Source organism: Trichosurus vulpecula, chromosome 1, assembly GCF_011100635.1.
Source record: "Trichosurus vulpecula isolate mTriVul1 chromosome 1, mTriVul1.pri, whole genome shotgun sequence".
In the NCBI taxonomy this organism is placed as follows: domain Eukaryota; kingdom Metazoa; phylum Chordata; class Mammalia; order Diprotodontia; family Phalangeridae; genus Trichosurus; species Trichosurus vulpecula.
Window position 1 is genome coordinate 33,743,251 of NC_050573.1, and position 21,368 is coordinate 33,764,618.

At 42.8% G+C, this 21,368-nt stretch overlaps 1 protein-coding gene across 2 annotated transcripts in view; it reads right to left on the reverse strand.

Annotated features, from left to right (window-relative positions):
* ACAD10 (acyl-CoA dehydrogenase family member 10) overlaps positions 1-21,368 on the reverse strand; it is a 67,414-nt gene that overhangs the window by 30,095 nt on the left and 15,951 nt on the right. For both annotated transcript variants that reach the window (XM_036739126.1, XM_036739136.1), the window contains 2 exons: positions 15,276-15,434; positions 13,568-13,727 (listed from right to left, as the gene is read on the reverse strand). In XM_036739126.1, the coding sequence (XP_036595021.1) occupies positions 13,568-13,727; positions 15,276-15,434 (319 nt within the window). The remainder of the gene's footprint in view (positions 1-13,567; positions 13,728-15,275; positions 15,435-21,368) is intronic.

A 21,368-nucleotide genomic window follows, 5' to 3' on the forward strand; every position in this document is an offset into this window, starting at 1 on the left:
ATTTTTAGTTTACAACACTCAATTCCGCATGATTTTGAATTCCAGATTTTCTTCCCCCCTCCTCACCCCTCCCCAAGACAGCATGGAATCCGATATAACTTCCACATATAACTTCGCATTAAACTTATTTACACAATAGTCAAGTTGTAAAGAAAAATTATGACCAATGGAATAAATCATGAGAAAGAAGAAACAAAACAAAACAAAAACAAAAGAGAAAAAAAAAACAAAAGAAAAATAAAGGAGAGCAAATAGTTTGCCTCAATCTGCATTCAGCCTCCACAGTTCTTTCTCTGGATGTAGACAGATGTCTCCATCATGAGTCCTTTGAACCTTGTATTGCTGAGAAGAGCAAAGTCTATCAAGGTTAGTCATCACAGAATCAATATATCTGTGGTTGTGTATTATGTTCTCCTGGTTCTGCTCTGCTCACTCAGCATTATATCATGTAGGCTTTTCCAGGTTATTATGAAGTCCATATCTTCCCCATTTCTTATAGCATAATAATATTCCATTACATTCATATACCACAACTTGTTCAGCCATTCCCCAATTAAAGGGCATCTCCTTGATTTCCAGTTCTTTGCTATTACAAAAAGAGCCGCTATAAATATTTTTGTACACATGGGTTCTTTTCCCACTTGTGTGATCTCTTTGGGATACAGCCCTAGAAGTGGTATTGCTGGGTCAAAGGGTATGAACATTTTTATAGCCCCTTGGGCATAGTTCCAAATTGCTCTCCAGAATGGCTGGATTAGTGCACAACTCCACCAGCAATGTAACAGTGTTCCAATTTTCCCGCATCCTCTCCAGCATTTATCATTTTCCTGTTTTGTCATTTTAGCCAATCTGACAGGAGAGATGTGGTACCTAAGAGTTGTTTGGATTTGCATTTCTCTAATCAGTAGTGATTTCAAGCATTTTTTCATAGGCCTATTTATTTACTTATATTTAATTTCTTCCTCTGAAAACTGCATGTTCATATCCTTTGACCATTTCTCAATTGGGGAATGACTTGTATTCCTATAAATTTGGCTCAGTTACCTGTATATTTTAGAGATGAGGCCTTTGTCAGAGACACTAGTTGTAAAGATTTTCCTCCCAATTTTCTGCTTCCCTCCTAATCTTTGTTGCATTGGCTTTTTTTATGCAAAAACTTTTCAATTTAACATAATCAAAATTATCCATTTTGCATTTTGTAATGGTCTCTATCTCTTGTTGTGTCATGAATTCTTTGCTTTCCCATAAATCTGATAAACTATTCCTGTTCTCCCAAATTGCTTATAGTATCAGTCTTTATTCCTAAATCATGAACCCACTTTGACTTTATTTTGGCATATGGTGTAAGATATTGGTCTATGCCCAGTTTCTGCCCTACCATTTTCCAATTTTCCCAGCAGTTTTTGTGAAGTAGTGAATTCTTAGCCCAGAAGCTGGCCTCTTTGGGTTTATCAAAGAGTAGATTGCTATAGTCATTGACTACTGCATCTTGTGTGCCTAACCTATTCCACTGATCCAAGACTCTGTTTCTTAGCCAGTACCAAGAAGTTTTGATGACTGCTGCTTTATAGTACAGTTTGATATCTGGTTTTGCTAGGCTACCTTCCCTAGCATTTCTTTTCATTAATTCCGTAGATATTCTAGACCTCTTGTTCTTCCAGATGAATTCTGTTATTACTTTATCCACCTCTGTAAAATAATTTTTTGGTAGTCCAATTGGTATGGCACTGAATAAGTAAATTAATTTAGGTAAAATTGTCATTTTTCTCATATTAGCTTGGCCTAACCACGAGCAACTGATGTTTTTCCATTTATTTAGATCTGACTTTATTTGTGTGAGAAGTGTTTTGTAATTGTGTTCACATAGGCCCTGGGTCCATCTTGGCAGATAGACTCCCAAATATTTTATAGTGTCTACAGTAACTTTGAATGGAATTTCTCTTTCTATCTCTCGCTGTGGGGCTTTGTTAGTAATGTACAGGAAATGCCAAGGATTTATGTGGGTTTATTTTATATCCTGCAACTTTGCTAAAGTTGTTTATTATTTCAAGTAGTTTTTACCTCGATTCTCTAGGATTCTGTAGGTAAATCATCATATCATCTGCAAAGAGTGATAATTTAGTTTCTTCTCTGCCTATTCTAATTCCTTCAATTTCTTTTTCTTCTCTTATTGCTACAGCTAACATTTCCAGTACCAAATTGAATAACAGGGCTAATAATGTTCTTGTTTCACCCCTGATCTTTTTGGGAATGCATCTAGCTTATCCCCGTTCTTGCCACATCTTTGAAGTAAAAATTCCTTTGTAAAAGCTATGATGATGAATGATAGGTGGTTAAGTAGAACTGAGATGCTAGTCACTTGGTGCCTAAAATGGGAGGGGTCAGTGAAGACTTGAGCTGAAGGCAGAGAACAAGAGACCCCCAACCTCCTCATGGTACTTGTGGATAATCCAGTGTAACAGGACTGGCCCTGAGAGAGCAGGGCCAGAATCAAAACAGGATAGTGACTAGAGCCATACCTAGAAAATTAGGTATATGGGGCAGCAGCATGAAAAATGCCCCAAAATCACCTTTTAAGGGAAACTGAATGAGAGAGACAAGGGATACCAGAATACAAGGGCCCAGGGGTGAGTGCAAAAGACATTCAGGATGTGGCCCCTTTGAACAAGAGTCCTGGACACTGAGGCTGGGAGGGAGCAAGGTAGGGCCTGGTTGGGAAGTTCACTTGAGATGTGGTTTCTCTGGTGGAGGTAGGATGGGGGAGGACACCATCTGGTGGCCTCTGATTTTCACTAATTATTCTTGCTAACTGGATGCTAAAGTCAGTTACTCAGGCAGTTTTCAGACAAAGAAATCAAAGCTATCTATAGTAATATGAAAAAAATGCTCTAAATCACTATTGATTAGAGAAATGCAAATTAAAACAACTCTGAGGTACCACCTCACAGCCATCAGATTGGCTAATATGACAAAACAGAAAAATGATACATGTTGGAGGTGTGGAAAAATTGGAACACTAATCATTGTTGGTGGAGTTGTGAAGTGATCCAACTATTCTGGAGAGCAATTTGGAACTATGCCAAAAGGGCTATAAAACTGTACATAGCCTTTGATCCAGCAATACCACTGCTAGGTCTATATAGTCGAAACATCAAAAAAGAGTGGAGAGGGAAAGGACCTATTTGTACAAAAATATTTATAGCAGCTCTTTTGTGGTGGCTAAGAATTATAAATCAAAGGGATGCCCATCAATTGAGGAATGGCTAAACAAGCTGTGGTATACGATTGTGATGGAACATTATTGTACCATAAGAAATGACAAGCACAAGATGGCGGCTGGAAAGCAGGGACCAGCCTGAGCTCCCTGCCGAGCCCCTCCAAAAACCTATAAAAAATGGCTCTGAACCAATTCTAGAACGGCAGAACCCACAGAGCAGCAGAGGGAAGCAGGGCTCCAGCCCAGGACAGCCTGGATGGTCTCTGGGTGAGGTCTATCCCGCACGGAGCTGGGAGCTGGGAACGGAGTGGAGCAGAGCCCAGCCTGAGCGACTTGGACCATCCAGACCAGAAGCCGGGCGGAGGGGGCCCTAGCGCCCTGATTCAGTGAGCTGCAGCAGTTACGAGACTTCTCAACCCACAAACACCAAAGACTGCTGAGAAGGTTAGTGGGAAAAGCTGTGGGAGTGGAAGGAGTTTGCAGTTCGGCTTCCAGCCCCGGGGGCAGCGGAGGTGGGGCAGCTACTGCTGCTGCTGCTTCCGGCTCCAGGCCCACCTGGTGGGAGGAATTAAGTGGCGGATCAGAGCAGGGGTGCACAGCCTGCCGAAGATCTGAGCCCAGTTCGGGTTGGGGGTCCTTGGGGAAGGAGCAGTGCTGGTGTGGCAGAGCTGGCACCTCCCCCCCAAACGTGGAACATAGAACTCTGTAGTCTACAAGCAGTCATACCCCACTGAAAAACTCAAAGGTCAAGTTAGTTGGCTGGGATTATGGCCAGGCAGCGAAAACGCACCGAGATTCAGTCTCAGACTCTGCATTCTTTCTTTGCTGACAAAGAAGACCAAAACATACAGACAGAAGAAATTAATAAAGTCAAAGAGCCTACAACAGAAACCTCCAAGAAAAACATGAACTGGTCCCAGGCCATGGAAGAGCTCAAAAAGGATTTGGAAAAGCAAGTTAGAGAAGTAGAGGAAAAATTGGGAAGAGAAATGAGAAGGATGTGAGAAAACCATGAAAAACAAGTCAATGACTTGCTAAAGGAGACCCAGAAAAATACTGAAAAATACACTGAAGAAAACAACACCTTAAAAAACAGATTAACTCAAATGGCAAAAGAGCTCCAAAAAGCCAATGAGGAGAAGAATGCCTTGAAAGGCAGAATTAGCCAAATGGAAAAGGAGGTCCAAAAGACCACTGAAGAAAATACTACACTAAAAATTAGATTGGAGCAAGTGGAAGCTAATGACTTTATGAGAAACCAGGATATTATAAAACAGAACCAAAGGAATGAAAAAATGGAAGACAATGTGAAATATCTCCTTGGAAAAACCACTGACCTGGAAAATAGATCCAGGAGAGATAATTTAAAAATAATTGGACTACCTGAAAGCCATGATCAAAAAAAGAGCCTAGATATCATCTTTCAAGAAATTATGAAGGAGAACTGCCCTGATATTCTAGAGCCACAGGGCAAAATAGAAATTGAAAGAATCCATCGATCGCCTCCTCAAATAGATCCAAAAAAGAAATCTCCTAGGAATATTGTCGCCAAATTCCAGAGCTCCCAGATCAAGGAGAAAATACTGCAAGCAGCCAGAAAGAAACAATTTGAGTATTGTGGAAACCCAATCAGAATAACCCAGGATCTGGCAGCTTCTACATTAAGAGATCGAAGGGCTTGGAATGCGATATTCCGGAGGTCAATGGAGCTAGGATTAAAACCTCGAATCACCTACCCAGCAAAACTGAGTATCATGCTCCAAGGCAAAATATGGATTTTCAATAAAATAGAGGACTTTCAAGCTTTCTCAGTGAAAAGACCAGAACTGAATAGAAAATTTGACTTTCAAACATAAGAATCAAGAGAAGCATGAAAAGGTAATCAAGAAACAGAAATTGCAAGGGACTTAATAAAGTTGAACTGTTTTGTTTACATTCCTACATGGGAAGAGGACATGGATGATTCATGAGACCTCAGTATTAGGGTAGCTGAAGGGAATATGCATATATATATATATATGTTTATGTATATATATATAAGTGAATGTGTATGTATGTATATATCTATGTGTATATATATGTGTGACACAGGGTGAGTTGAAGATGTAGGGAAGATATCTAAAAGAAATAAAATGAAATTAAGGGATGAGAGAGCATCATACTGAGAGAGGGAGATAGGGAGAGATAGAATGGGGTGGATTATCTCACATAAAGGTGGCAAGAGGAAGCAGTTCTGTGGGAGGAGGGGAGAGGGCAGGTGAGGGGGGAATGAGTGAACCTTGCGCTCATCAGATTTGTCCTGAGGAGGGAATACCATACATACTCAGTTGTGTATCTTACCCCACAGGAAAGAAGAGGGAGGAAGAAAAAAAAATAAAAGGGGGGGATGATGGAGGGGAGGGCAGATGGGGGTGAAGGTAATCAAAAACAAACACTTTGGAAAGGGGACAGGGTCAAGGGAGAAAATTCAATAAAGCGGGATGGGTTGGGAAGGAGCAAAATGTAGTTAGTCTTTCACAACATGAGTATTATGGAAGGGTTATACATAATGATACACATGTGGCCTAGGTTGAATTGCTCGACTTCTTAGGGAGGGTGGGTGGGAAGGGAAGAGGGGAGAGAATTTGGAACTCAAAGTTTTAAAAACAGATGTTCAAAAACAACGACAAAAAAAAGTTTTTGCATGCAATTAAAAAACAAGATACACAGGCAATGGGGCGTAGAAATTTATCTTGCCCTACAAGAAAGGAAAGGAAAAGGAGATGAGAGGGGAGGGGGGTGATAGAGGGGAGGGCTGACTGGGGAACAGGGCAACCAGAATATACGCCATCTTGGAGTGGGTGGGGAGGGTAGAAATGGGGAGAAAATTTGTAATTCAAACTATTGTGAAAATCAATGCTGAAAACCAAATATGTTAAATAAATAAATTTAAATTTAAAAATAAAAGAAATGACAAGCAGAATGACTTCAGAAAAATCTGGACTTCCGTGAACTGATGCAAAGTGAGATAGGCAGAACCAGGAGAATGTTGTACATAGTAACAGAAGTACTGTAAGATGATTAGTTATGAATGACTTAGCTATTCTCAGCAATACAATGATCCAAGACAATCCCAAAGAACTAATGATGAAGCACACTATCCACCTCCAAAGAAAGAACTGGTATTGTCTAAATACAGACTGAAACATGCTATTTTTCACTTTCTTCCTTTCATTCTTTTTTTATTCGAGTCTTCTTGCACAAAATGACTAATATGGAAATGTTTTACATGATTGGACATATATAATCTATACTGATTTCTTATCTTCTTGGGGTGGGTGGAGGGAAAGGAGGGAGGAAGGGATAGAATTTGGAACTCAAAAAACTTTTTTTAAAGTGTTAAAAATTATTTTAACATGTAATTGGGGGAAAAATAAACTATTATATTAAAAAAAAAAGAAAGAATGGGTTGGCCAAAATGGAAAAAAGTCAGTTGCTTCTTCTTGCTGAAGAACTACAGGTACTGTCAGGCCCTTCTAAGTTTCAGTGGCCTGGACAAAGCTGCAGTTGCCCTGCCCTAGTTATGGCCATGGTGAAGGGCACTGGATTGGCACTTCCATGATTTCTTTGATTAGTATTATATTACATGTCTCCTTGCTGCCCTTTTCCAAAGAAGGCAAGCTCATAGTTCTATTCATCAGCAACAATGGTTTCCCATATTGCTAAAAATAGGATGTTCTTGGTCTGCAGATGAAAGGGTTGGGTTTTTTTTTTTACCCCAGACCCTACCAAACCACTTCTGACAAGTGAGAGCTTAAATAGTTTTGCTAGTGCAGACAATGCCATTTCTCCTGTCAGTGAGTTACCCCAGTGACATTCTCATGCAGACATCTTGGACCTAACTAGCATACACACTCAGATCTGGCCTTTTCAGGCTGAAATCTGGACATTGGCCAGAAGGGCAGAGAATCAACAGAAGCTCAGTAGTAAAGAGGTATAAGAAATGACTTCCCAAGGAACAAGGTAGAGAGCATAAGTTTCTTTGCCAATGGTCCTAGGAACTTCTTCGGATTCACACATTTTTCCAGAATAGGAATACAAAAAATGAGAGGGAAGGTTCGTAGGATGCATAGGAAATTTGCTACAATTTATGATCCTGCAAGATTCAATTCCCCTTCACAAAACAGACCATTGTCATCCACATTAAAAATTCTTAAACTACAGACAGTATAAAATACTTGGGTGTCTACCTGCCAAGACACACCCAGGAACTCAATCAACACAATTACAAAATACTTTTCACACAAATACAGATCTGAAGAACTGGAGAAATATTAATTGCTCATGGGTAGGCTGAGCCTAATACAATTAAAATAACAACACTAGCTAAATTAATTTACTAATTCAATGCCAAACCAATTAAACTACCAACTAATTATTTTGACCTAGAAAAATTAATAACAAAATCTATCTGGAGGAACAAAAGGTCACGAATATCAAGAAAATAAATGAAAAAACATGAAGTAAAGCAGTCTAGCAGATAATCAAACTATTCTACAAAGTGGTAGTTATCAAAACAATCTGATATTAGACAAGAAATAGAATGCTTGATTAGTGGAATAGATTAGGTACACAACATATAGAAACCAATGAACACAATAATTCAGTGTTTGATAAATCCAAAGATCCTATCTATTGGCATAAGAACTCACTATTTGACAAAAACTGCTGGGGACACTTGAAAAGCAATCTGGCAGAAATTAGGCATAGACCAACAGCTCACAATATATACCAGGATAAGCGCCAAAAGTGTCCATGATTTAGACATAAACGGTGATATCATAAACAAATCAGGGCAGCATAGAAAAAACAACCCGAAACATCTATGGCTAAGGAAAGAGCTCATGAACAAACAAAAGATGGAAATGATCATGAGACATAAAATGGATAATTTTGTTTTTTATTAAATTAAAAAGGTTTTGCACAAACAAAACCAATGCAGACAAAATTAGAAGGAAAGCAAGAAACTGGGAGAAAAGTTTAAACAGCAAATTTCTCTGATAAAGATTTCATTTCTCAAATATATAGAGAAGTGGGACAAATTTGTAAAAATAAGAGCCATTCCCCAATTGATAAATGGGCAAAGCATATGAATTGCCAGTTTTCAGAAGAAATCAAAATCAAAATAGTCATATGAAAAAAATGCTCTACATGACTATTGATTAGAGAAATGCAAATTAAAACAATTCTAAGGTACCAGCTCACACTCATCAGATTGACTAACATGACAAAAGGAAAATGATGTTGGAGGAAATATGGAAAAATAAGGACAGTAATGCACTGTTGGTGGAATTGTGAACTGATCCAACCATTCTGGGAAACAACTTGGAACTATGTCCAAAGGGCTATAAAACTGTGTATATCCATTGACCCAGACACATCACTACTAGGTTTGTATCCCAAGGAGATTAAAAAAAAATAAATGAATGAATGAATGGACAAATAGACAGATAAAAACAGAAAAGGCTCTGGGTACAAACTGAAGTATAATTTTCTCACTTTATTTTTATTGCTTTTTTTCTAAACTATGGCTAATATAGAAATGTTTTGCAGGATTTCACATGTATAACCGATATCATATTGTTCATCTTTTCAGTGGATGAGTGAGAGGGTGAGAAGAAGGGAGAGAATTTGGAATTCAAAATTTGAAAAGAAAAAAATATTAAAAATAAATAACAAATGTTAATGTTAAAAAAGGAAAAGGACCCATATGTAAAAAATATTTATAGTAGTTCTTTTTGTGGTGTTAAAGAATTGGAAATTGAGGGGATGCCCGTCAAATGGGGAATGGCTGAACAAGTTGTAGTACACGAATGTAATGGAATACTATTGTGCTATGAGAAATGATGAGCAGGATGGTTTCAAAAACACCTCAGAAGACTTATATGAATTGATACGAAGCAAAAGGAGCAGAACCAGGAGAACATGGTATATAGTAACAGCAATGTTGTAATGATGATCAACTGCAGGTGGAGCCAAGATGGCAGAGAAAAAGCAGGACTGGCCTGAACTCTCCCAATTTTACCTGCAAACAACTTTAAATAACACCTAAAAGTTAGTTCTGGAGCAGCAGAACCAACAAAAGGACAGGATGAAACCATTTTCCAGCCGAAGGCAACTCAGAAAGTCAACAGAAAAGGACTGTCACACAGGAGGGAGAGTAGAGTGCAGTCCAGTGCAGGCCACACCTCAACAACACTGCAGCAGGCCTGTGGGGCAACAGAACTGGCAGCAGTGACTTCTGGAGCTCTTAGCCCACAGATGGCAAGGGGGTCAGACAACTGGTCAGAATGAAATTACGGGGGTCCCTTTGCTGGCATTGAGTGTAAGACTCAGTTGTTTTGCCCATATATGGATCTGGATTACAGTCCTGGGTCATAGCCTCAGGGCAAGAAAGAGCACTAGCACACCAGAGCTTGTAGCCACAGAGGAGTGGAGACACTGGTTATAGTTCCAGGGTGGAAAAAAGTACTAGTGGTTGCTCACAGGCCAGAATACAGGCCAGGAGAACAGTGACCACACCTTTCCTTTGATCATACCCCTCTGGAAGAGCTGAAAACTTACGTCCCCAGAATCAGCTCTAAAAACAGCAGAACAAAAAAAACTAAAGCTTGGGACTGTGCCTCTTCCACCCCTAGAGCAAGGAATAGGCTGGAAAACTGAGCAAACAACAATAACAAAAAAAGAACCTGACCACAGAAAGTTACTATGTTGACAGGGAAGATCAAAACAAACTCAGAAGAGAATAATAATGTCAAAATGTTTATAAACAGAGCCTCAAGGAAAATTGTGAATTGGAGTCAGGCCCAAAAAGAATTCATGAAAGAGCTCAAAAATTTTTTTAATTCAAATAAGAGAGGCAAAGGAAAAAATTAGGAAAAGCAGTGAGAGTGATGCAAGAGAATCGTGAAAAAGAGTCAACAGCTTGGTAAAGGAAACACAAAAAATGGAAAAAGATGTACAAAAGCTCACTGAAGAAAATTCCTTAAAAATTAGAATTGGGCAAGAAAAAGCTAATGACTCCATCAAACACCAGGAAACAAACAAAATCAGAAGAATGAGAAAACAGAAGAAAATATGAAATCTCTTACTGGAAAAACAATTAACCTGGAAAATAGATCAAGGAAGATAATTTAAGAATTATTGGACTACCTGAAAACCATGATCAAAAAAAGGGCCTAGACATCATATTGCAAGAAATTATTAAGGAAAACTGCCATGATATCCTAGAACCAGAGGATACAATGGAAAGTGAAAGAATCCACCAACCACTTCCCAAAATGAAAACTCCCAGGAATATTATAGCCAAGTTCCAGAGCTTCCAGGTCAAGGAGAAAATATTGCAAGTAGCCAGAAAGAAACAACTCAAAGATCATGGAGCCACAGTCAGGATAATGCAGGATTTGGCAGCTTCTACACTAAAGGATCAGAGGACTTGGAATATGATATTCCAGAGGGCAAAACATCTAGGATTACAACCAAGAACCACCTACTCAGCAAAGCTGAGTATAATGCTTCAAGGGAAAAAAAAAATAGATATTTAATGAAACTGAGGATTTTCAAGCATTCCTGATGAAAAGACGAGAGCTGAAAAGAAAATCTGACTTTCAAATACAAGACTCAAGAGAAGCATAAAAGGTAAACAGGAAAGACAAATCATAAGGGATTCAATGAGGTTAAACTGTTTACATTCCTACATGGGAAGAGGATACTTCTAATTCCTAAGCACTTTATCATTATTAGGGCAGTTAGAAGGAGTAGAGAGGGCACAGGTATGAGTTGACTATGATGGGATAAGAACCAAAAGAAACAAAATTAAGGATTGAGAAAAGGGATGCACTGTGAGAAGGGGGAAGGGAGAGTTAGAATGGGGTAGATTATCTCACATAGAAGAGGCATGAAGGAGCTTTTACAGTTGAGGAGAAGATGGGAGTGAGGGTGGCGGATAATGCTTGAACCTTACTCTCTCTCACTGAACTGGCTGAAAGAGAGAATAACATAAATTCAGTTGGGTATAGAAATCTTTCTTACCCTACATGAGAATAAGAGGGTAGGATGATTATAGAAAGGAAAGGAACTAATAGAAGGGAAGGCAAATTGGTGGAGGTGGTGATCAGAAGCAAAACATTTTTGAGGAGGGACAAGATAACAGGGGAGGGAAGGGGAGAGAAAGAGAGGAAGAGAGAGAGAGAGAGAGAGACAGAGAGAGACAGAGAGAGACAGAGAGAGACAGAGAGAGAGACAGAGAGAGAGACAGAGAGAGAGGAGGGGGAGAGAGAGAGGAGGGAGGGAGAAAGACAGAGGGACAGAGAGAGAGAAGATGGAGAAGAGAGAGGAAGGAGAAGAGAGAGATGAGGGGAGAGATGGAGAGACAGAGAGGAGAGAGGGAGAGAGAGAGGAGGGGGGGGGGGGAAGGAGAGGGGGAGAGAGAAGGATAAACAGGAGAAAAATAGGATGGAGAGAAATACACAGTTAGGATTCATAATCATGAATGTGAATTGGATGAACTCACCCATAAAATGGAAGCTGATAGCAGAGCGGATTAAAAACCAGAATCTGATAATATGTTGTCAATAAGAAATGCAATTGAAACAGAGAGACACACACAGTGTAAAAATAAGAGGCTGGAACAGAATCTATTATGCTTCAGATGAGATAGAAAAAGCAGAGTGGCAATCATGATCTCAGCAAAGCAAAAGCAAAAATAAACCTAATTAAAAGAGATAAGCAAGAAAACTGCATCTTGCTAAAAGGTACCATAGCCAATGAAATAATATCAATACTAAACATAAATGCACCAAATGGTATAGAACCAAATTCTTAAAAGAAAATTTAAATGAGTTACAGGAGGAAATAGACAGTAAAACTATGTTAGTGGGGGACCTCAACTTTCCCTTCTCAGAACCAGATAAATCTAACCAAAAAATAAATAAGATAGAACTTAAGGAGATGAAAATAACTTTAGAAGAGTTAGATATAATAGACCTCTGGAAAAAAACTGAATGGGAATAAAAGGAATATACCTTTTTTTCAGCAGTATATGGCACCCACCTAAACAAAAACTGAGGATGTATTAAGGCAGGGCATGCAGCCCACCTAAAAGCATATAATTTTACATAAATGCTTTAGTAAACGAAGCCAAGCTACCACAGAGCTCTCACTAAAATGGCAAATCAAAATATATTGTCTATTGTTTTAATAAAAACCTAACGTTGGACAGCCCTGTATTAAGGCATAGAGACTTCACAACCAAATGCAGAAAAGAACTATTAAATGCATCCTTTTCAGAGCATAATGCAATAAAAATTACATTCAATAAAAGACCATGGAAAGCGAAATTAAAAATTAATTGGAAACTAATGATGATCAGCTGTGACACTTGGCTACTTCAATTAATACAACAATCCCTGACAATTCCAAAAGACCCATGATAAAAAATGCTATCCACCTCCAGGGAGACGACTGATGAACACTGAGTGCAGATTGAAGGATAATTTTTTTTTACTTTATTTTTCCTGGTTTTTTGTGTGTCTGGTTTTTTTTTTTTTTGGCAACATGACTAATAAGAAAATATGTTTTACATGACCACACAAATAATGTATATCATATAACTTGTCTTCTCAATAGGTGGGGGAGGGGATAGAGGGAAGGAGAGAATTTGGAACTGAAAATAATGTTTTTTAATTTAAAAATTTTTTTAAATGTTTTTAATTCCCTAAGAACTCATGGGAATCAGACTTTGTATAAACAAAGTATCTTTCTTTCCTAAAAAACCTTTTTTTAAAAGACCTCTTTTGTTTTTATATGCCAATCATCTCTGGATATATCTCCTCCTCTCCCTCTTTACATCCACACACCCACACCCATACACACACCCACACACCCACACTGAGCTCCACTCCACCTCTGAAGACAGAAAAACAATTAAGCAAAACCAACCAACCCCAATTGACAGGGTATGCAGCATCTTGCTCCCTCATCCCCAATCTGCACTCAAAAGGAGCAAGGGATGTTTCATCATCTTTTCAACTCAACAATCTTTAAACATGTGCACTAACGTTCACAACCTTTCAGAGCCAAAGAAACGTAGCAAGTCCAACTCTGGAGACACAGGATACAAAGGAGTTTTCTAACTCTGCCCTGACAGAACAGAGAACTCGCTCCCCTCTGAGCCCCTGGGCTCAGCACTGCCTCTTCCTCTGTTATTCTTCATTTTGGCCTTTAAACCCCCAGCCCAATGCCGGACACAAGGTGAGAGATGGACCCATTAAGAACACAGATCTTCACACACAACACTAGACTATAAGATACCTGCTGCTTGACTTCCTAGAAGGTTTTTGAGGTATTTCTCTAGGGAATCTCTTGGAATTTCCATTGTCTTTCTCACAGGGCAGGTGTTTGGAATAATCTTCCGCAAAGGAAAACCCAGAAAGGTTTCTAGCTCTTTTAAGGCATTTTCTGTATCATTAACCTGGTTTAAAAAAAAAAAAGATGTTACATTTCCCAACCATCAACCCTAACCCTGTTCCAGCCAGCCATTCTGTAAGTTGTAGATGGCAGTTTTTTCAAAGGTGAAAGGCACAAATTCAACCGAGCCAAAGGCCAGTTGGACTTCCCATTTCCACTAAGCCTCTAATCATCGTACACATTCTGCCCAGGAAAGACGATGCTGCCCAGCACTAAGAGGTCACAAAGAAGGCTGCTTCTGATTTCTGCTCAGAGCCTCCCTTGCTGCAGCTGTCAGATGACGGACCTAGGACTCATGGGTTTTCATCTTGACATTTCAGAGCTCAAAGGGGATGTCAGGGGCCATCTAGTCCATCCCACACCAGACAAGGAACTCCCTGCAGGGAGTGACCCTGCCTTTGCGGGAAGACCTCTGCTGAAGGGCACCCACTTTGCGGGTTTCAAAGGTGATGGGGACATCGAGGCTCAATTAAGCTCTTTGTGATTTCTCCTCATTCCTCGTTCTGCCCTCTGGGGTCAAGCTGAACACATCCAATTCTTCCTCACACAGGACTGGACATGGAAGCCAGTTACTGTGACTCCTCCAAGTCTTCTCTTCTCCAGAATAAGCATCCCAAGTGCCGTCATACAATTCTCATGTGTCACCGGCTCAAGGCCCTTCTGGATTCTGGGCCCCCTGCAGCGGCTCAATGTCCATTCTAGAGCACGGTGCCCATAACTAAACATGGCGTGCCCCAAAGTGGCCTGAGCAGGGCAGAGGACAGCAGGAGGCTCGATGGCATTCTCCTCCATGACCGCATGTCGCACTGCCGACCCACTAACCGCCAATCAAACCACCAGATTTTGTTCTGCCTTCCCATGCCTCTCCCACTGGTCCTTGGGAAGCCTAAATGTGAGACTTTACAGAGACCCTTCCTATGATATTCCCAAATTATTCTCTAAGGGGGATTTGGAGCCAGGAAGACCAGAGTTCAAATCCTACCTCAGACACTTACTTGCTGTTGTAACCCTGTCTGCCTCAGTTTATAAAATGGGGCGAATACTAATTACCTCAGGGTTGTTGTAAGTCTCAAGTGAGCTATTTCTAAAGCACTTAGCTGGTGCCTGGAACATAGCAGGGGCTTAATAATGCCTGTTTCCTTCCCTTCTTCCTTTCCCAGTTGCCTCTGAACAATTTATCTCACCTCTCATGCTCGGCTTCCTCATCTGTGAAATGGGGATAACACCAGCAGTCACCTTACAGGGTCATTGTGAGGCTCAAACGAGAGACCCTGCATAAAGCGCTTCGTAAACCTTAGCGCGCCCAATAAACGCCGGATACCGTCATCATTGGTGATTGTATTGTATATCATTCTATATCATTATATTAGATATCACATGATATATTACATTGTATTACTATTATGTTATGTTATATTACACCATACTGTGTTATACCATACTATACCATACCATACTATATTATAAATGCACAGGTCTCCCCCGCACCTCTAACAGTGCCCGGCACACGGTGGCTGTTTCACCGATGCTCACTGGCTGATGGATTCTGTACCTTTATAGTGTGAATGCCAAGCTGGGCAGCTGCTTTTATATTATGTCCGAGGTCGTCAAGAAAGATGGATTCTGCGGGTTCCACCCGCAGCCGCTGCAAGCACATCTTATAAATCCGGGGGTCCGGCTTGCAGATCCCTTCCACACAGGATTCAACAACCTAAAAGGGGCGTGGGAGACACGGACGAACATTCAGAAAACCCATCCAGGTGGCTAGCCCACGTGAAGATCAGCACGTTTGCTGAAATGGAGACAATTTTTACACAACACGACAAGGCCAGCTTATGCTGAAGGATCTGGGAACACTCCTGTGAAGCCTCCCAAGACGAGCAGGGTTTCTTCCTAGCTAACAACTCTCAGTTGTACCTGTTATTAGGGGAAGCCATCAGAGAGCAGACCTGGGATGGCCCGGGGGCCCACTTTTGTTTCAGAAGGCCCCAAATGAATGACCTGTTTCATTGTGTGGCTTGCTAAGTGCTCTTGGAGCTGTAGAATTATGGCAGCAGGGAAGACACCTGGAGTCCAGAGGTACAGGCCTTGGAGACAAGGTTAGAGACCGTAATTAGGCTTCCCCCTCATAGTCTGCCACGTTCCTGAGCTCCTGGAGTGAACTTCATTAAGAGTCCGGGAGAAATGGTGGGGAAGGAATAACAAACGGGGTACAGGAGGTGTTGGGCTTCCAGTGCTCCACCTGAGGCACAGAGAGGCGCCAATTTCCCCCCAAATGCCTGCTGGACATGCTACCTCTCACCTGGTTTGCTTGAATGTGTCAAAATGAAATCTATAGATTGTTCTGTACCTCCAGAGTTACCAACTCAGACTCCTTAAGCCAGGAAAGTTCTAACAAAGTTGGGTTTATGTTTTGTGATGCAAAACGAAATATTTCCAAGTGAATTCATGATCAAATTATCGGCATGAGGTTTAAAAAAAGCCTTATCCAAAAGTGCTGTGCTTTGGGCTTATAGTACGAGTTTGGGTGGTTTTTTTTTTGTTTGTTTGTTTTTAATGGAACTATGGTGACAATCTGCAGTGTCTCCCTAATATCTCCAAAATAAAACACAAACCTCTTGGTTTGGCATTTAAGTCTTGACCAGGCCTTTTCTTCCCTTTCCAGCCTTATCACATATCACCTCCCTCTGTGTACATATTCTACGGCTCAGTCACACTGGGCCTACTTGTGGTTCTTCACACTCTCACCTCCATGCCTTTGCAAAGGCTGTCCCTCAGCTGGGAATGCACTCCCTCCTCACTTCATCCCTTAGAAGCTCTGGCTTCCTTCAAACTTCAAACACCGGCTTCTACATGAAGCCTTTCCTGCCCCCTCCTAACCCCACCAAGTGCTAGTGCTTTCTCTCCCAAAACTCTCTGGCATCATTATCCATGGATCCTGTATATTCTAACATTATAAACTATATAGCAAGTACAATAAATGCATGTTGGGTGTGTGGCCTCTGCCATTAGAATGTGAGCTCTCTGAGGACAGGGATGTTTGACTTTTGTCTTTGTAACCCCATCAGCCAGCACGGTGCCTGGCACACAGTGGGCACTTAACAAATGCTTCTTGATTAATCAATGGAGCCTGAAACACTGAACCCTCTAAGCCAAGAGGGAAAAGAAATGATGCCTACACCATCACCCACTTGATGTGATGGGACACACAGCTGCCTACAGGGCTCCGGATGAAATGGGATGTGGCCTTCATCTCAGTGTTTCCTAGCATGATCCTTGGATGTCCAATGTTTGGGGACCAGATCTGTGACTTCTATGGTGTGGGGGACTTGAGATAAGGAAACTCCCTTTGCCCAGGCAGATCAGCACCTGTGCTATGCCGTACAGCCTCAGGGGACTCCCCGCAGCCCAAGAAGGGTGACCTGCCCAGGGTCACACAGGAAATATGGGTCGAAAGTCTTCATAACTCTAAGGCTAACTCTCTGGTCACTATGCTACACTGCCTCTACGAAGATACGGGAAGTTTAGTTAATTTATAAATTAAATATATCCTCTTGGATGGGAATTATAACAGTGAAGGGAATGTAATAAAGATTATTTGCCCCAAGATTTAACACATTCCTACCCTATCCCCTCCCTTTCACCCATAGCTGTCCAGGTTCTGACACTGACTTGAGAATTCAAGTATGGACAGAACCTTTGAAGGTACTGGGGAAACATTGCTCCATTTATTGCCATCCTGGGAAACTGAACTGCTTCTGGGCCTCTTGGAGAAAGGGAGGGAGAGGTGGAGAGAGAAAGAAAGAAAGAAAGAGACAGAGAGACAGAGAGACAGAGAGAGAGAGAGACAGAGAGAGAGAGAGAGAGAGAGAAAGAGAGAGACAGATAGAGAGAGAGAAAGAGAGAGAGAGAGAGGGAGAGGGAGAGAGAGACAGAGAGAGAGAGAGAGAGAGTGTGTGTGTGTAGGGGTGTAGGGAACATCTACTAGAAAATGGGTCTTACATAGCTACAGGAACCCCTAAAATCAAAACTCTGGAGCTCTCCTAGGATAGAGAAAACTCCCTGGATGACTCTTGGAACAACTCCAGTCCCAAGTCCTGAGGATAAGAGACCTTGCTAGGTAGTGAAGTGGATATACCTGGAGTCAGGAAGACCTGAGTTAAATTCAGCCTCAGACGCTTATTAGCGGTGTGACCCATAATTCATTTAACATCTGTTTGCCTTAGTTTCCTCAGCTCTAAAATGGGGATCATAATAGCACCTACCTCCCAGGATTGCTGTCAGGACTAAATGGGGTAACATTTGTAAAACAATTTGTAAACTTAAAGCTCTTATTTAATCCTTATCCTCATCCAAGTCCATAACATGAGCCATCCTGGAGCATCACCACAACTGAACTAGCCTCAAAGAGCAGCATCTTAGGTGACCAGGTGCTCACCTTTCCACCTGGTCATCTCAAACTCTGAATGAGCCATATAAGGGAGAGTGGCCCCTTCTAAATATCACTACACATCAATGAGACCTCTCGTCTGGAATCTCCAGCTGCCTGTTGGACATCTGGAACGGGATATCCCACAGGAATCAATCTTAAACTCAGTATGTCCCAAACTGAACCCATTATCTTTCCCCCAAACCCTCCCCATCTCCTACCTTCCCTATTGCTGTGGAAGGCAATACCATCCTCCTGGTCCCTCAGGCTCCCAACCTGGGTGTTGTCCTGGACTCTTCACTATCACTCATCGCCACATCCAAGCCGTTGCCAAGGCCTGTCCATTTAGCCTCAGCAGCATATCTCGAATACAGCCCCTTCTCACCTCTGATGCAGCCCCCAGCCTGGTGCAGAGCTTCACCACCTCACGCCACAACTACTGTAATAGCCTGCTGGGGGATCTGGCTGCCTCAAATCTCTCCCCACTTCAATCCATCCTCCACTCAGCCACCAAAGTGACTTTCCTAAAATGCAGGCCTGACCATGACAACCCCCTACTCGACAAACTCCAGGGGCCCCGTCATCTCCAAGAGCAAATACAACATGCTCTCTTGGGCCTTCCTAACCTGCCCCTTCTGATGTTTCCAGTCTTCATACTTTAGCTCCCCAATCTGTCCTCTTCCATCCAGTGACACCAGTCTCCTGGTTGTCGCTGCCCAAAAACACTGCATCTCCCAACAGGGACATCTTCCTGCCTGTCCCCCATGCTTGGAATGCTCTCCCTCCTTGTCTCTGCCTCCTGGCTTCCCTCAAGTCTCACTGTCTGCCAGAAGCCTCTCCTGACATACCGCCCCCTTTGAGATGAGCTCCAATTATCTGTCCATACCTTGTCTGTACACAGTTGTTCACATGTCTCCTCCTTTATACTGTAAGCTACTTGACAGCAAGGACTAATCTTGCCTCTCTTTGTATCCCTGGCACTTAGTCCAGTGCCTTGCATGCAGTAGGTGCTTCATAAATGCTTGTTGATGACCAACACCTTAAGTCGACATCTTTCCTCTTTACAGTGACATGGTCCCAGAGTCCCAAATCTGGCTGTGCTACTCAGAGGCAGCTGGGGCTTCCTGAACATCGTGAATCAGTCACTCACCCTGTGTATCTGACATGTTTCTAGGGAGGCCTCCAGGTGGTTCTTTTCTGTTATTTCAGACAACACTGACCCCTCTCTTCTTTGAAATCCTTACTGTCTGCAGCTCTTGATTTGGCTTCTGCTCAGGTCCTCTGACCCCAAGTTTATCAGTCAATAGTCAATAAGCATGTATTAAGGCCCTACTATGTGCCAGGCACTGTACTAAGCTCTTTCCATGGCACCCTGCCCCAAGGGCAATGGGTCAGGAGGTCTTGGGTGGAAAGCAGGCCTTTTGAACAGAAGGTGGTTTGCTCCTGCATGATTATTTAACTGTTTCAGGAATACGTTTCTCTCCCTCACCAAGCTGTAATCTCACGGGTTAGGCTTCTGCTTTGCACTCCTCTTTTACTCTGGAATCTCTCTTCCACCCAGTCCCTTTCTCTCCTCTCGTGCAGACACAGCCCAAGTTCAGGCCCTTGCCGTCTCTTGCCTGGCTGTTAGAGCAGCCTCCTCATTGGACTCCCCACTCCCAGGTTCTCACTTTTCCAATCCATCCTCTGACATAGCTGCCAAAATAATCTTCTTCTAGCAGAGGCCTGACTCTTCCTCTCCCGTTACCTCCCTATTACCTCTAGGTCAAAACACCAACTGCCCGGCTTGGCATCTGAAGCCCTTCCTCATCTGGCCCTGGCCACTCTCCCAGAGAGATCCTGGGGCACTGCCCTCAGGGCCCGCTCCATTTCCCAAGGACTGGCTACCTCCTGAACCTACCAGCTCATTTGCTACCATTGTGCCTGAAGGTACAGCCTCATTACCTCTGCGGGTGGAATCCTTCACTTCCCTATAGCTCAGCTCAGGAGTCAGCTCCTAGCAGAAGCCTTTTCAAATGGCCCAGGTCACTCCTGCTCCTAGCACGTAAAGTCCCCAGCCTCTGTCTCCATGCCCTGGCCCTGGCCGGCTCCCAGAGTCAGCAGCCACTCTTGCCTCCCCTCCACCTCTTAGGCCCCTGTTTCCTTCAAAACTGTTCAAGGGACAGACACCTTCTAGGGAAGCCTTTCCCAATTCCTCCCCCCACCCTGCTCTTCCCAGCCCTCCCCAACTGACTTAGTATTCATGTAGGATACAGTGCAGCTCTAACTATACCTGCGCCTCCTGCCTCCCTGGAGAGAATGTAAGCCCCCTGAGGGCAGGGCCTATTTCATTCTTTGTCTCTGTAGCCCCAACTCCCAACGTTGGACCTGGCCCAAGGAGCAAGTGGTTAGTGAATGCTGATTGGCTGGAAAGGAGTTAACTCTTCAGAGTGCTGAGCAGGCTGCTGTACCCGTAGAAGGCATTCATAAATACCTGTGCAACTGAATTCTATTCCTGACCCATTTTTCCAAAGCTTAAATAAATGGCTTTGCATCTTCTAACGAAGAAGATGGATGCTCAAGTGGGCAAAGTTGTGGCCGGCCTGAGCACTCTAGAAAGCGGTCACAGAATGGCAGGGAAATAGAGCTGGCCTTGAGAGAGAGAGAGAGCGGGGACCAGGGCTCCCATGGAGTTAGGGTGGGGGCCCACAGGACCAGGGCTCCCATGAGGTGTGGGTGGGGGCTGATAGGACCAGGGCTCCCATGGGGTGTGGGTGGGGGCTGATAGGACCAGGGCTCCCATGGGATGGGGGTGGGGGCTGATAGGACCAGGGCTCCTATGGGGTGAGAGTGGAGGCTGATAGGACCAGGGCTCCCATGGGATGGGGGTGGGGGCTGATGGGACCAGGGCTCCTATGGGGTGGGGATGGAGGCTGATAGGACCAGGGCTCCTATGGCGGGGGGTGGGGTGGCCATCTGAAGGCCAGAGTGGAAGTCTCTCATTGCAGTAAGTTTCCAGAGCTGAGGCCTCTCTAGCCACTCTCTGAGGCCCATGCTTGGTTATCAGACCCTCTAGTGTTTGACCTTGGGGAGAGTACATTGACTTTGTCAAGTCTTCGCCTTGGTGGAGCTCCTCTGTCAGGAAGCACGGCTTCTATCCAAGGCCAGCCAGAATGAGGTATCTCAGTTAGGGCTCTGAGAGAAGGGGGAGGGAGGGGGCCACTTTCTACTCTATTT